Source organism: Myodes glareolus, chromosome 10 (assembly GCF_982192425.1).
Source record: "Myodes glareolus chromosome 10, mMyoGla1.1, whole genome shotgun sequence".
NCBI classification, from domain to species: Eukaryota; Metazoa; Chordata; class Mammalia; order Rodentia; family Cricetidae; genus Myodes; species Myodes glareolus.
This window is the reverse complement of record NC_142035.1, coordinates 72,583,461-72,600,554: the sequence shown is the minus strand read 5'-3', so window position 1 is coordinate 72,600,554 and position 17,094 is coordinate 72,583,461. Positions and strand designations below refer to the sequence as shown.

At 42.6% G+C, this 17,094-nt stretch overlaps 1 protein-coding gene across 1 annotated transcript in view; it reads left to right on the top strand.

Annotated features, from left to right (window-relative positions):
• Dcdc1 (doublecortin domain containing 1) overlaps positions 1–16,647 on the top strand; it is a 71,900-nt gene extending 55,253 nt beyond the window's left edge. Inside the window, 4 exon segments of the mRNA XM_085696728.2 lie at positions 2,404–2,540; positions 3,758–3,934; positions 13,203–13,353; positions 16,024–16,647. Coding sequence (XP_085552854.2) covers positions 2,404–2,540; positions 3,758–3,934; positions 13,203–13,353; positions 16,024–16,151 — 593 coding nt within the window. The 3' untranslated portion in view covers positions 16,152–16,647.
• The last annotated feature ends 447 nt before the right edge of the window (positions 16,648–17,094 follow it).

The following is a 17,094-nucleotide window of genomic DNA, read 5'->3' as shown; positions in this document are numbered from 1 at the left end:
ATGATACCTACGTTTCTGAGAAGAAAATATATTTCCTAACGTGGCTTTTTAAATTAATTAATCTAAGTATTACAAATCAGAGCAAGTATCGCCCTTGCTGCATATGAACCAGGTGGCTCTGATAGCCAAAATCCTTTCCCAGACACAGATATTGAAAAGGGTGGGTGCCCCAATAAGGGGTGGAGAATTGATGAGCAGAGCCATGTGAAACAGCAGCAAAGCACTCACACTCTAGCTTCTAAGAGAAAACCGAAAATGGGAGAGGAACCCTCTGCTTGTTTTTCCCAACTTCCAGTGGGACAAGCCATCTGCTGTCAGTAGAGCTCCACCTCCTTCAGATGGAACGGTAGGAGGAGGAAAGAGGCATGTCCCCAACAGCCAGCTCATCGCTAACCCCAGTCTCATGTCCCCAACAGCCAGCTCATCGCTAACCCCAGTTTCGTGGAAAATAAAGTAGAATATATATAAACCATAACAAAAAATAAAATAATTTATACATAACCCCTTTGCTTGGCTTCAGTTTATGCTATCTTTACATATGTAAATTACAATAGCTTATGAAAAACTTTCCACTGGCTGAAGCCTTTTGTGCACTTTCATGAGCATTATGGTGCTAATGTATTTGTTAGCTTAGGACCTCTGGAAGCAAGGTGACAGAACTGAAGGCCGTGTAATCTAGTTCTCAGGTTCCATTTTTCAGCTACTGCCCTTCGGCTGTGTAAATGAGAAGCTATTGCTGAACTCTGTGTATCTGAACAAAATTTAAATGCCCACTGTGCATTCTAAATATGATATTTGTTAGGGTATCATCCATTAAAATGTATGTTTCATAAATTAATATTATCTGCACTCTGTGAATAAAATTGGATGAAAACTGACTTTTATGAATTTGTGTTAAGATTGCTGTGGTCCAAAGCTTGTTACCTAGTGATGCCGTCCCTGTGACCTACCGACCGCTCTGGATTATGCTTTTCTACATTCACAGACAGCACGTGCAGTGTGATGAGCTATGTTGTGTGCTTGCTTCCCGGAGAAGTCATTGCCATCATGTATTTTTATTGCTAGATCGTCTCATCAATTTTAGCTGCAAAGACACACGGTCTTTATCCTCTGCAAGTCCTGAATTATTTCAAGAGTTTTGTTTGTAGCCATCATTTGAGAATCTTCAAATTGACAGGGTCTTGGCAGCAAAGTTGAGACTTTCATTCATTTTCCTAGCTCTCTAGTTTACTTGCGGATTGGCCTCCTTAGAGACCCTTGTTGAACCTTAGGGCAGCAGCTCCTGCCAAAGCCTCCTTTCTCAGTTTGTTTATTAAGTGTTGGGAATCGAATCCCGAGTCTTGAATGTGTGAAGTAAGCATGACAGCATTGGACTGTGCCTTCAACCCTTTTTAATTTAGATTTTTTTTTAAATTTTGAGGTATGCTAGAATTGCTCTGGCTAGCCTGGCTTTTGCTCAGAGAGGTCTCAAACTCACCATCCTTCTGCCTCAGCCTTCATGGAAGCTTGAGTTTCTGTTATCTATATTATCTATATATCGTTTATACATTCACAGTTTGTAGGTATTATCATTTTTTTACCATTTTCCTTCCTTACTGAACTTAAAACAAGGGCTCACTGAAAGAAGCACAAAATACACAACATGAAACATAACTTGTTTATTTCAGAAGTTTAGAAAGCAGTAGAGGACTCGGAGCCGTACTCACCTTCAACTCAGAGAGAGAAAGCGATACCGTATAAGCATGACTGAAAATCCTATATAAGGATTCAAAGTGGTCGTGAAGTAATGCATACACCCTAGTCACCACACTTAATAATTTATGCCTGCAGTTCTTCAGAACACAGTATTCCAACAAATACTTTCTCTTCCTCCAGCTTTTCAACAGCGAAAAGGACTCCGCAGAGGCATCAGAAGCAAATTGTGCTCAGGGGGTGTTATTAGATAGAAAAGAAAACGGGGCTCCCATCTCTTCTGTTAATATTATTGTAGAAATACTTAATCCCCAGGCTGTGAGGCTAATTGTGGGGGAAGGCTTGTTATTAGTGGAGAGAACAAAACATATGCTCTGAGACTGGAAGAAATGATGGGAGTGGAGTGAGGTCGTGAATTCTATTTGACTAAATTACTGCTGAACCAGATCGCAGATGCCGTGTCGGGGCCAGGTGGAAGTCAGCACGCTCTCCTCCTTTTCCATCTGTACAGTCACGGCCATTTAAAGCCCTGCACTTGAATATTGCTGAATATTATCACCTTAGTCATCTTGGCTTTTACGTTATTTTTAGTATTTTATAGCCTATTTACTGCCCCTGGGTGGAACAATTTTTGCCTGGAAAGTCAGTCCAATTCCCCTAAAACTTGGAAACCTACCTTCAGAAGCAACATCTTTTGGTACCTCTTTCCAGGGCGGCGTGTGACAGCCTGTCAGCCAGCCACCATGGTGCCCACCCAAAGCCCTCTGCAGCCGGTCGTGATGGAGGGAGGCTGGACCGAGCAGACTCAAGAGGAGATGAAGCTCATGGAGCGTATACGAGAGACCGAGGTATGCTCCTTGGGGTCCCAGACATGAAGGACTCTGCCCCTGCTAGCAGCATGGATAAGTATCGTGTTGAATTTTTACATCACGCTATTAATATGCTCTCAGCAGCTAGGCAGTTATGACCACCATAACCATATGCCAAGCAACGAGTTGGCATTTGGAGAGTAGCTATCCTGGAGACAGCCAGCTCTCATGAACGTCTGTTTTATTTGAATGGAGACCAGAAATTATGACCTTAGCAAAGAGGAGAGAAAGGCCCAGTGGATATGTACAGAGGTAATTACACTGAGTGTAGTCAAGTTGAACCTTATGGCTTCATTAGTCGTCATTCCTGCGGGTGCTACTCCATATGTAAAAAGAGCAAGCCACACAATGCCGATCACAATGGAGATATTTAGAAGGAAGAAGATGAAAAAGTGGTTTCGGCCAATTGGTTACTCAGTCAAGATGGCCGGACATAAAACATTTGAAAAGAGAAAGGTCAGCTGCTGAGGCAGGATCAGCGATAGAGACTGGGGGAAGCTGCATGCTTCGGGAAATTCTTCATCCAACTCTTTGCCGCTATTTTAGCGGGGCTTATCCAACTCACGACATGTGTTCAGTGCAAATTTTAAGTGTATGTCTAAATCAGGGTGCCTGGAGTGAGGAAGCTGACATTGCTGGAGACTTGACTCCTTGCCAAGCTCAGAAGGATCAGTCCGCAGTCAGGGAATGAGTAAACAAGCATTGTGCTAGGATATGCTTGAGGTAGGATGAGGGGCTGCCAGGCGAGGGCTTGGCAAAGCAAGAAGGTGGCAGCTGCATTTCAGAAACTAGGGAGCTAGGACTTGCTACACACAGTCCCCTAAGCATCGCTGAGCAAGGGAAAACGGAGCTGTGGTTCTGCATCAAAACCTCACTCGTTAATTGAAGAGACGACTCCTGTAGGAGAAACACCACACACACATCCAGAAACATATCGCCCTTCATTTCTCAGCATTGCAAATTAGTTAGATGCTTTATCTAAGTGAGTTTGTCTCTGTTATTACCCCAGTAGCTTCATGGAAGCAAGGAGAATTCACCCAAGTTTATGGCAGGAGAGGTCTGGGCATGCCACACTTACTAGAATACATATACATTGGTATACATTGTGATTACATGGCATTTCTGGCTTCCACCAGATTCCCTTTGCACACCAAATCGTGCTCCATATGAAATATTCTCTGGGCTTTCCTTAACAGGTGCAACTTTCTGAAGGCCAAGAACTACAGCCCAGGTGCTCTCTGATTGCAAGTCAACGTAAAGTAATCCAGAAGCGCAGCCTGCACTGGGTTCCGTGCGTGAAACGAGTGTGGGCCTACCAGAATGGAGGCAGACCTGACAACGGTGCTTATGCCTGGGCCAGCACTATTTCAGAGGTAAGTCTAATGTGAATGTCTAACAGGCCTGGAATCAGACCCCGACTTTGACTTCTCTAGGTTGGCAGATCAGGCAAGTTAATGAACTTCCCTCATTTGTCCAATGGGAATAAAACTGCCCTACAAGGCTGGTCAGGTATTGAACGTGATCACCTGTGTGCACATGTCTAACGTTATCTGAAGAGTGTGTGTGTGTGTGTGTGTGTGTGTGTGTGTGTGTTCGAATAGGACACATGGCCAATTGCACACACTCCAGACCAAGACTGCCCTTTAAAATCACTTACGAGTGGAAATGATGGCCCAAGCTTCTAATTCCAGCACTTGAGAGGTGGAGGCGGGAGGCGAGGAGCTAAAGGTCGTCTTTAGCTGTAATGGTGAGCTGGAGGCCAGCCGGGGCTAAGTGGGACCCAGTTTATTTTACTTAAAATGGTTTTTCTCATGCATCTTAAATCTAGCTCACAAAAGAGTCGTTCTGCTCCCTGCTGTGACTTATTCCCCAGAGATGTTCTTTACGGAAGAGCGGCTGTGGTTCTTACAGAAAGCCTGTCGTAGTCTCACGACCCGCTATCCTGGCCCGACAGAATTCCTGCTTCCCAGAGATAAAGCTCTGGCTTGAGGAGGCAAGCAGCTGCCCCCGAATTGTTTCCAATTTGAAGAATATAAATCTAAAGTTTGGCGCTTTGGTCTTAGTCTTTAAGTGGAAAAGAAGCAAGGGGCAAGTAGGTTTAAATACTAGGCAAAATACTAGACATTCCTAAAGTCTTTGGCTGCAATGGTGATGCTAACACTGCTTTGCCTGTTTTCCTCTGTGAAGGATTAGCATAGACTTTCCTGGGAGGAGAGACAGAAATAATGCCAGGAGCAGGGGTGGGGTGCAATAGAAAGATGCAATAGAAAGGTCTAGGAAGTTCACCAAGTCGATGAAGGTTCTGGGATTGCAGAGGCATCTCAGTTGAGCTGGCCTGCAGGGATGCTCCAGGCTCAAAGCCTCTCTTCACTGAAAGAATCCTGAGTGCAGTCACATCTCAGAAGCTGATGGCTAACTTGCTGCTCTTGAAAAATGAGGTGAAAATGTACAACATTCACGATGAGCAATAAAGGGAAAATGCTTTGTATACCTGGACGAGAAAAAAATGGTTATTTTCAAAAAAGTGAAAGCCGACTTCCTAGAGAGACTCTGAAGAGTGGCTGAAATGGCCACTCTCTGTTCTCTCTGTTCTCTTCAGAAGCAGTCAGCCCAGTGCTGGGCTGGGGAGTTCTGCCTCTGCTCCCATCCCTTACTGGGTGTAGTAAACTCTTTGAGGACAATTAGGGTAGTCAAGGCCAGTTCAGGCTCCGAGCTGTGGATGGAGTGGGACCGGAGTGGGACCAGAGGGAGGTGGGGGAAGATGGTAGGAGGAGGGGAGGAGGAACTAAAGTTAGTATGTAAAATGGGAAAAAAATCTTTTTAATTAAAAAACATAAAAAAGAAAGAAACAAGAGTCAAATGTTGATGCTGCTTCTGAGAGAGCTCTTAGCCTTGGTAACTAAAGGCAATCAAGTCGTGAAAGACTAGGCAGTGATTAGCCAACAGAGAAATGAACGTGGATAATAGGAAAGTTGCCTATTAGACAGTGTGACGCAACTCACAAGGAATTTTCCAAAGATGACGTATGGGTCTATCTAGTCAGAAGCTGGTTTTCTGATTCATGCGGCTCACACTCTTCCAGAATGAAAGGCACTCCCTAACTACGGTTCCATGATCATATAACTTTCATGAACTTTATATATGGAAGTTACAGGGCTAGAAGCTGTGAAGTATCATTTTAATTTATGTCTGTGAGTAGACATTTATAAACTTTGAAAGCACTGTGTAATTGACAGGTTAACATCACTAGGGGAGAGCATGTGCTACAGGATCTCATTAAATTATGATGTCAGGATGACAAAGACTCATTACACTCAGAGGCACGTTATTTAATGTAGATTATTATATTCTAGAACAAAGCAATCCATTATGTCAAAACAAGTATATGTGCTTTAATGACATTCTTGGCAATATTGACTATATTTGACAGGTTTCTTTAATATAAATTATATACTGGTCTTTGTTACTATCTTTAAATTAATTTTTAAGTTAGCATAAAAAGTATTGGGTTGATTTCTTCAGGGAGTTTTTTTTCTTTTCTTTTCTTTTTTTTTTTTTTGGATGGTGGTGGTGGTGTTTTTTTGTTTGGTGGTTAGTTCAGTTGGTTAGCTTTTGGTTTTTTGAGACAGGGTTTCTCTGTGTAGCCCTGGCTATTTTGGAACACCCTCTGTAGACCAGGCTGGCCTTGAACTCACAGATTCACCTGTCTCTGCGTCAGAGTGCTGGGATTAAAGGCCTTCACCACCACCTGCCAGCCCTCGGGGTGTCTTCATACATGTGTGTTGTACTTTGTTCTCAGTTCCCCCCTCCACTAGCCTCTCTCTCTACTCCACTCCCCTGGTCCCCGTTCTTCACAGTAGTCCTCATTTGTTTCCCTTTCACGTGTACTCTGTGCTCTCTCTAACTTCTGTATCCCCTAAATTCCATTACTTCCCTCTCCTGACCCCTTCTAGTTCCATGATCTCCAAACATAGACACATACATATATGCATCCTCGTATATAATTTAAAAATTAGGTTCCATGTCTGAGGAAACATGCAACATTTGCCTTCTGGAGTCTGTCATAAACTTGTTTAATATGATTTACAGTTGCATCCGTTATTCTGCCAATGTCGTAATTTCATTATTATTTATGTTTGCATAATATCTCTTTGTGCGCATGTGCTACATTTTCTTTATTCGTTCATCTGCTGATGGGTAGACACCTAGGTTGGTTCCATTCACTAGCTTTTGTGAATGTGGAGGCGTAAGTACCTCTGTGGTGTGCTGACTCAGTGTCCTTTGGCTGTATACCTGTGTATGGAATAGCTGAGCCATTTTGTTCAAACTTCAGTTTTGTGAGGACCCTCCATATTGATCTTCATAATGGTTTCACAACTTTATATTCCTACCAGTCACATATAAAGGCTCCTGCCCACCCCCATCTTCTCCACCCCCATCTTCTCCAATGCTTGCTGTTATTTATTTTCTTGGTGGTAGTTATTCTTCTTTCCCTGGTGACTAAAGATATAAAATACATCATATGGTATTTGCTGGTCATTTATATGTTTTCTTTTGATAATGGTCTATTCAATTCATTAGCCCACTTTTTGATGGAAGAATCTAGTACCTCAGTACTGTGGTGAGTGCAGGCAGAAAGCCTGCCTGCCTTTGTACTTTCAGGGTCTCCTGTCTACCAGACACCCTACAGGAGGGTTGCTGGCCCTGTGGGTATAAACCCCTGCAACGTCAGAGGATGACAGAGAGTTGGTCCCAGAATTTGACCTACCTGCTGGCTCAGAGCTATTAAACCCCAGGGTGATTTTTGGATCTGATCTGTCTTGGGTCACTTTCAGTGGGCCTGTTTTTCCTCTGTGTACTTCCCAGCCAGAGCCTGCCCCCTGCTACCTTCATCTTTCAGCTCACTGATGGCCTGTACTCTACCACTGCCTCGCAGAGCCTTCTTCCACACGGGTTCTGTGTCCGACCAAATCAAGGCTCCCTATCCTGAGGATGTGCCCTGCTCTCAGGTCCTTAGGGTAGCCAGGTTTTAACCATACATCCTGTTTCAAAATAGCCCTGGGCCACTGACCTCTGAGTCACATGATGTGATCAGATTGGATTTTTCCCCACGGTTGATCACATCTTGTAGCTAGACTAAAGCCTGTGAAGACTGTGGGCTTGCTCTGGGGCTAGGACTGACTGTTTCATCCGGGTTACCTTTTGGAGACAGCTTCTGAGTCCTCTTCTTGACTAAGGCTGTGCCATGGCGGCTGTGTTCAGCTGGCTCCTCCGAGTATACATACTATACTGAGTATACCGTTGTACATACTATACTGTCTTTGCTCATTCCAGGACCTTCTACTTCTTTTGTGAATTTCAGAATCAGCCTGTCTCTGTTCCTTTCTTTAGATAAAGTCCTGTTTTTTTTTGTTTTACTCTTCTTAATCTCTCTTTCACCAGCTCTCAGAGAAGTAGCCTCTAATCTGTCTCCTTCGAGGCTGTCTCCTCAAGTTGATAAAGAGTATGAAAATATATTCAGGCTTTAGCTGGGTACAGAGAAATAGGCACTCTCATGTTGATGGAAACTGAACGTTTTAGAGAAGACACACTTGGTTATACATCTCATAAGAAAATGCACTTCGGAATGTATCTACATTAGCTTCTTTGTCACCGTGACAAAATAATGGGCAGGCGCACTTATGAGAGAAAGACTTGGTTTAAGCACATGGTTAAGTCCGTCATAGCAGCGCTCCATCATGGAGGCCATGGTGTCAGGAACATGTACATGTTGTTTCTCGCATTTCAGCAGATAAGGAAGCAGAGAACTTTCAAAGACCCATCCCTAGAGCCCTACTTCAGCCAGCAAGGCCTTGCTTCTTAAAGATTCCTCTAACTGCAGCCACCAGTTGAGGAACGGTGTTAAAGCCCATGAGACTGTGGGGTGGTGTTTCACACTCGAACCATAACCCGCCCCAAGATCATTTCGTGAACCTATACAAAGTTTGTTTGCTAGAGATATTAATCACAGAAGTGTTTTCAATAGAGATAAACTAGGAGCAATTCTAAGCTTATCAATCGGAAATTGGTTAAGTGAATTATAGCACATAGGAAAAAATATCATAACTCAATTAAAATGAACTTTAGGAGAGAATAAAAACAACAAATATGGCTGAGATACACTAAGTAAAATAAACATAATGTAAGGCACATGGAATTAGATTCTATATGCACATACACTGTAAATTGAAAGCAGCGAGGAAGGACTTAACTGCTCCCAGTATTCATTTTTGATTGGGCTGGATCATGGGTTACTTTTATTTTTCTTTCATGTGTGTTTGTATGCTCTGGGTTTGTTATGATGGAGTCAGATTGTTCTTCTGTGATAAGGGAACTGATCACCTCCTTGGAGAAGGGCTAACAAATGAGATGAAGGTCGGGTTAGTGGAAGTTCAGTTCAGCCATCAAGGGAAGGAGACTTTATCCCTCAGATAATGGACAACAACACAAAGGAGTCTGTTGCCTCCTCTGACAGAACCTGAGAAAGGAGTGATACATCAGCAGCTCAGGCAGAGGAAGTGTTAATGCGGAGAAGGGCCAAGCACAGGCATGAGTGTTGGCGTTGATGGGTGTGGTAAGCAGACGACACTTACATCAAGGGGTAGGGAGATGGATGACTGTCTTCTTGCGATGTGTTGTGGTTTTTCCCTTCTCAGGCTTAGGTGTTTGGACACCTGGTCCCTAGCAGGCGGCACTGTCTGAGAAGGCTGTAGAACCTTCAGACACCTGGTCCCGAGCAGGTGGCACTGTCTGAGAAGGTTGTAGAACCTTCAGACACCTGGTCCCGAGCAGGTGGCACTGTCTGAGAAGGCTGTAGAACCTTCAGACACCTGGTCCCAAGCAGGTGGCACTGATTGAGAAGGCTGTAGAACCTTCAGACACCTGGTCCCGAGCAGGTGGCACTGATTGAGAAGGCTGTAGAACCTTCAGACACTGGCACTGATTGAGAAGGCTGTAGAACCTTCAGACACCTGGTCCCAAGCAGGTGGCACTGATTGAGAAGGCTGTAGAACCTTCAGACACCTGGTCCCGAGCAGGTGGCACTGTCTGAGAAGGCTGTAGAACCTTCAGATACCTGGTCCCGAGCAGGTGGCACTGATTGAGAAGGCTGTAGAACCTTCAGACACCTGGTCCCGAGCAGGTGGCACTGTCTGAGAAGGCTGTAGAACCTTCAGGAGGCCCCACCTCCTGAAGGAAGTAGGTCTCTGGGGATGAGAGTTTATAGATAGCTTGACTTCCTGTTCACTGGGGCTTTTCTGACTGTGGTTCTAGCGTGACTAGCAACCTCCTGCTTCTGCCAACACGTCTTCCCACTGCTTGCTAAGGGCCCCCTTCTAGCTCTGTTCTTGCACAACCTTTTCTTTGTGTGACAGAAAAAGGGGCTTTGTTGTTTCTTATAAAGAAACCATCCCTGTTAGGTTAAGCCCCTCCTTCATACCCATGTTTAACCTCACGTGTCTCTTTGAGGTTTCATCTTCAAAGATGGTTGAAGTGGAAATTAAGACTGTTAGTGTCCAAGGGCCATGTTGCCACAGGGCAATACCAGTACCATGGAATGTCTGGACTGAGCTGTGGTTGAGGGCCATTATCTGGGTCTGTGGTCCTACAGCAGCTGGAATCTGTGTTGATGTCAGTGGCCCATATTATCACTGGACACTATGGGAGAGCTGGCCATGATGGCCTTGGCATGGGGGAACAGGTCCTTTCTCTCACCAGCCACCTCAGTGGAAGAGCTCCCAACCTTCATAATTGGCCCCAATAGCATGGGAGCTTCCCCCCCTAGCCCCTGCTGTCTGCCACAAGGCAGAACTGGTCTCACCTCTCACCACAAGGAGAGCTGGCCCATACTGACTAACTCAGCAACCATCCTGGCCCACATCCAAGGCTTTGAGTTAGCACACTCCAGCATCTACTCCATCTATGACCTGCTGGAGTGTGTGAAGTGTAACCACAGTAATCTCCAAGACTCAGTAATCTCCAAGACTCAGGGCAACAGCAGGATATCTGGGAGAAGTTTTGGTGAGGGTCCAGTATTGATGGCATACCAGGAGCTGGTGGTCTTGAACCAGACCTACAACTCATTACAATGAACATTTGCAAGTAAATCTGTTTGAACAAAAGGGTCTACTCTGTGACACACCACAGCGCCCAAGGCCACTATGACAAATATATGATGGAAAGGCAGGAAGGACAGAGAAGCGAAAAGTTTTTCTTTTTCTTTTTTGTAAATTTTCTTTTTTCGGGAGAGGTTACAAGGGCAGAGGGTAAACATGGAAGAATTGGGAAATGAATGGGATTAGGGTGTACAGTGTGAAATTCCCAAAGAATCAATAAAAAAGTTATGTTAAAGAAAAGGTGGGAAGTGACATATTGCATCCAAGGTTGGTGTCTGGTTTCCACACATGGGCACCTATGTGCATTTGTACACACACACACACACACACACACACACACACACACACACACACACACACACACATGACTGAAGAGAGATGGTAAAGGCTGATATTACCTTATTTGTCTCAGTGACTTATACAGAGAATATTGACAGGTTTTGTGTTTTCTTCATTCAGAGCATTCTGTTCTGAAGAACAATATAACACCATGAGTTCTCCAGGTCTCTTATTAAATTCTGCAGTTTGCTATTGGATACATTTTGCATATTGATGAGACATTTCTTTTTCTGTCATTTCATGTGACTATCAGACCTGTGGTGGCACGCATCCGACTTTCCACTTGTCTATTTTTTTCTTTTTTTAGAAAACATACAAGAAGTAATCAATGATATGTTTATTTGTTGCTTTTAAGATTTTTAGATAATTCTTCACTATATCAAGGTTATAACAAGATTCGGGGATTTTTTACTTTAAATTTTTATGTTTGTTTTTCTTTTAACAACTATGTGGATGCTTTTCTGGTGAAAATTTAATTGAAAATATTTTCATCTTTGTTGGTTTAAAATGATTCTCTCAGCTTTGTTTATTGGCTAGCCTTGGTCCCTGTGGGGCTGCAATGCCGGTTTAGAAGGCACTACACTCTTGTAGAGATCACCCTGCTGCTAAGTGGGCTGCAGAATTAATGCTTTTAAAACTATTGGCAATTTATAACATAGTTTGCTCCTGAAAGTGACAGTTACTCACTATTTCATTTCGCTATTGTATTTTACTGCAGGATTATTGTTTATTGCATCTTGTAAACAAATTATGGAAGTCCTTTTCCCCCTATAAAATCATCACATGGGCGTTTTGACTGCAGCTGTACAAGACTATTAATCAACTTCATGAAAATTGACAACTTTTGTGATTGACAACTTTTCACAGTCAGATTTGTGGCAGTTTTATGTGCATGGAATCAGATTTTTGGTCCATCAGTAAAATTGTATAGGTCTCATAAAACGAACTCACATTTTAAAAATAATTATTTCTGTTTGGTTTCATTTGGGAATAAATTTTCATCCACTGTATTTTCTGGATGTCTAATTTTAGTAAACAGAAACATTATTAATGCTCTAAAGTTTACTATTTACCTTTTCATTTAAATGCTCTCATTTTTATTATTGAGTTCTTCATTATTTGATTGACCAAAGCTTCCTAAGGATAAAATAATTCCTACCCACTGAGAAAAGGTACTTCTTACACTCTGGAACCTGCTTTGAATATCATCTCAGTTACAAAGTATGTTCTATATTAAGATTTCTCTCATTCAGTGATTCTATGTTTATTAAGTGTTTTAACTGATAAAATATACAGCCTCTATCAATTTTCCAGACTTTCTGTTTATGAAACAAAGGATAGGGTCTGGGTTTTCTCACTATTTGTATGTCTAGTTCTTTGGTCATTAAGCAAAAAATTGGGGAAAAAAGGAAAAAGAATGAAGCTATTTTGTCATGTCCAGACTAATCCAAGATTTGTTGTATTTAGAAATTTCTTAAACATCAAGATGCCTTCATCTGTGAAAAAAAAAATTATGCCTATAAGGAAACTTCCCCGAAGACCACTGGAGTCCCCTCACTTTAAAGCATGTCAGCAGACACTCTCTGTGTGCCATTCTTCAATGCCCTCCTTACTTCCTATGTCCAAAAAGTATAACTGAATGAATGTTTAAGTAAGGATAGAATTCCCTGAAAAGCAATTCTTTAGGGCAGTGGTTCTCAATTGGGGGGGGTCATACATCAGATATCCCGCATATCAGATATTTATATTACAATTCATAACAATAGCAAACTTACAGTTATGGAATAGCAGTGAGATAATTATATGATTGGGACTCAGTGGAACTGTATTAAAGAGTCACAGCATTAGGAAGGTTGAGAACCACTGCTTTAGAGGATTGAGATACAGTTCCATTGGTGGAGTGTTTGCCCAATATTCATGAAGCCCTGAGACCGGTAACACAGAAACCCAGCCTGGTGGTGCACGCCTGTAATTCCAGCTCTTGAAAGGTAGAAGAAGGAGGATCAGAAGTTCAAGATCATCTTCAGCCACATAAAGAGTTGGAGGCTAAGAGCCTGTATTACATGAAACCTTGTCTCAATAAAAAGAGTTTTAATAACTATTTTTGAGATATTTGTCATTCAAATATGGCTGTCCCTTTGTGTTTCAGCTGCTGGATGAGTGCACTGCCCGTCTGAAAATGTCCCACCCAGCCAAAACCCTGTACACCTCAAATGGGGAGCTCATTCAGTCATGGGACAGCATAGAGAAGGATATGATTGTCTGCGTGTCTACAGGACGTGGCTTTATAACCTCAAAAGGTATGGGTGACACCTCCTCTGTTATCAAGGTCTTGAAGAGTTAAAGCATTTAGCCTTCTTTGCGGAGTCCTTGCCTGCTGAACTCTGAACACTGTTGAATGATTTTAGTAATTACGCTCCTCATGCTGGGCTATTCCATGTGATGAAGGTGACGTTCACATCTGTGTGTGCCTGAAAAACCATTGTCAGCATGGTTTACTCTAAGGAACTCAACCAAGCTTCAGTGAGCCTTGGGCCCCACGCAGTCCCATTTGCAGAGATATTGATACCCAGGTGTGAAGCCATTTCCTTAGTTATAATAGGAAAGTGAGGTTCCTGTTGCCATCTTACTATGTGAATCAATTGAAACAATGCTTCATTATTGTAATTTCTCAGTTTCCAGATTCCCATTCTCTGGGGAAAGTGAGTTTGTGTTAGTTTTAATAAGCTCCTTATTTCCTAATTATTTTCATTGATAAACGACAGAAATGGAAAGAACATGTTTACAAAATGAGCTCTAGTCTTTTATACTGCTTATCCTGAAGAATTTCAAGCCCCCAGGAAGATACTAGCAAAAATATAATTTTTAGAAAATTCCAAAAGACATGTTATTATATAAAGAAAATTAAAATATTAGGGAAAATGATCTGATATCCCTATAATAAAAATATTGCAGTTTTTCTGTTAAAAATGAACCATAGAATTACTATGTTTATATATAAGCTGGGTGAACGGAAAGGTTTTAAGACAGTTGGAGACAATATCCTCACATTTAGGCCAGAAGAGACTAAAGTATAGAATTGCTTGTCAAAAACTGGGGAGACACAGATTTATTGGGAACACTAGCACTGTTCGGAGGGATGGCACAGAGGCCCCCTCAGCATATCCTTCCTTCTGAACAAAGTCCCAGGCTTTGCTTTCTTCATATTCTGTTTTCTTTCTCTCCACCATTGCCTGGCACCTCAACTCAGTATGCATGCGGCCACTTAGATGCATTCAGAAACGGCAAAGTTTGTTGTCGTATGTAAAAGTTAACAGCTTTCCTGCTCTCATCACGGGCCTCCTGCCTCCTGGCTTCGTAGTGCTCTGCTCGCTGGGTCTGACTGTTGAATGAAGCTATGCCTGCTTCGGAGAGTTATCACAAAGAGTGTCCAACCCCCCCCCCCCCCCCCAGGAAAATCCGGACTGCCTTCCCGGGAGCAAGTAAATCCCCAGTAAAATCTTCCCCAGTAAAATCTGTGAGGGGGAGAGAGAAAATGAGAAATTCTAATAGTAGTCTCCCCACCATTTTTCTCTTTGCTAAGCACGTCTAGAAGTCTGTGCAGACAAACATTCATTTTCAAATCTTCCGTTTTATAAGCACACATTTCTGTGAAGACAAACCTGGCTCCTGGCCTGTGGAAATTGTGCTCCATGTCACCTTCCTGGTGAAGGGTTTGTGGCTTCCCCCAATCGCCTGAATTCTTTCCAGTAAATAAATCATGACTGTCTAAGCCACATGATTGGTCACAGAAGTGAGTCATGTCTATTCTGGGCAGTATGATTGGTCACAGAAGCAAATTTAATTATTTCTTCAAACCTGATTTTTTTTGAAGCCATTTTGTTGTTTCCATGAAGTTAAAGAAAAGTATCATCTCACAGGAATCTACATTTTCCAAATACTTGAAAAATAAAGAGAAATGTTTATGGATGTATTTTATTCATTATGAGATGTTTAGCTAATTAATCATTCCACATGTGATTTTTTTCCTGTGACCTACTAGTTAAAGGATGTGTGAGAAAATAAGACATTCTGGGTATCTCAAAGCATGATAATTAATTATTTCATACATAATAATGCAAAAATTATTTAACAGGAGGATGTAGTATATTGATTTTTAAAATGAATTTCATTTGGCAAAACAAAACAGAAGCATTCTGGATGGTGTCTTTTTCTCACATCCTCAACACTGTTAAGAATACTTTCTGTCCTTTGCAGTAAAGGCCAAGTGCTGTTCGCAGTGCCTGGATTCCCATCTTTTCAGTGGACTTGGTCTTTGTAGCACACCCCTATGTGAACTTCCCGTTGAGACATTGTGTTGTTTGGAAGAAAGTCCTCTCTAGTGTAGTGTGAACTCTAACTGGTCTTAGAATAAAAACCTGGAATCAGAAATCTGGGTAAATGCTGAAAGATCAGAAAGACAAAAGAGCATGCCACAGCCATTTCTTATCCCGTCAACTCCTCAACCTGAAAGAGGCTGGACTCCTGGCTCCTCCCACCTTATATTTCTCTCTCTGCCCAGTAGTCTCTCTTCCTGTCTCCATCTTTCCTAGTGCTGGGAATAAAGGCTTGTGCCTCCCAATTACTGGGAGCAAACGCATGAGATTCAAGTGCTGGGATTAAAGGTGTGTGCCACCATTGCCTGGCCTCTGTGGTTAACTAGTGGCTAGCTCCACACTCGGATCTCCTGGCAAGCTTTATTTGTTAGAGCACAAACAAGGTATCACCACACTCTAGTGCCCCCGATTGCACAGACGTCCAAAGAACAGCAACACGCACCTGACAGTGTGAGCACAGGAAGTGTGTGCTGAAAACGCAAGGATCGCCGAGGGGGCCTGGATGCCCTCATCATCTGGCACGTTAATTCTATACTTGAACTCTATAGACACGTTGACCTGTCTCTGAATAGCTATGTGCTTTTCTTTTAACAGAAAAGAAGCAGCTGGTGGAAATCAAAGCGAATTATGCCAGAATCCGGAGGCAGCAGGGCCGCGAAGCCACAGATATTGTAGTATCCCCATCAACGAAGCTTCTGTCTCTCCTGCAGTCATACAACTAATTTCAAGAAGAGCTCCATATCATGTGCTGTATTTTCTGGATATAGCTATGTGTAGATTCTCAAGGGCTAGTTATGCCATCACCGTTTTTGTCCCTTTTAACCTGTACATAGCTTCCCTTTTATTCCCACCCTCCGATGAGATTTGAACCTAGCTGTTGGACATACACTTGAGCGGTGTGTCAAGCGTCCTGAGCTATGCCCCAGCTCCCTCGGTCTCCTTCAAAGGTTATTAGTTTCCACATTGTATGTGAAGTAGCTTTGGATGCCTCGAGTCTGCTCCTGGAACGGCAACGAAACAAGACAAATAATGCAAGGAAGATGACCGGCTTAGGTGAACTTGCTTCGAGAAAATAAAAGTTGCTGGAAAGTAAGTATCAAGGAACATACGTCTATGCATATGTTTGTATGTATGTATGTATGTATGTATGTATCTAGCTAGCTAGCTAGCTAGTTAGGACATTGATAATAAAGTGACTCTTGACCATTGGACCCTGAATTCAAGTGGCATTTTCTGGCTTCATTACTCTGATTTTGGGGCTTCTGTTAGAATCCCTCACATACCCAGTAAAACTGGAACGGCTGGTGGCTACCAAAACCACACAATGGTGTCTCTTCTTCCCCAGTTTTTCCACAGTTTCTGCAGGCCTCTCTCGGGGCACAGTTAGGTGTCACTCATGAGACTGAAGGTGGGTGGTTATAGTGACTGATTGGTAGTAAGAATATGATATATGTCATAGACTATATCCTCAATATAAAAACGGAGGAAGGATCTAAACACAGTATTTCAAAGAAAGTTCATGTAAGGAAGAGAGGTGTGAATATGTGTGTCTCTGAAGTCTTAATGCCACTTCCATGGGACAAGAGGAATTTACCTGTTAATTTGTTCCTGGGAAGAGGAAAGACCATTTAAAAAATAAAAGGCGAGTCGGTGCCAGGCCTGAGT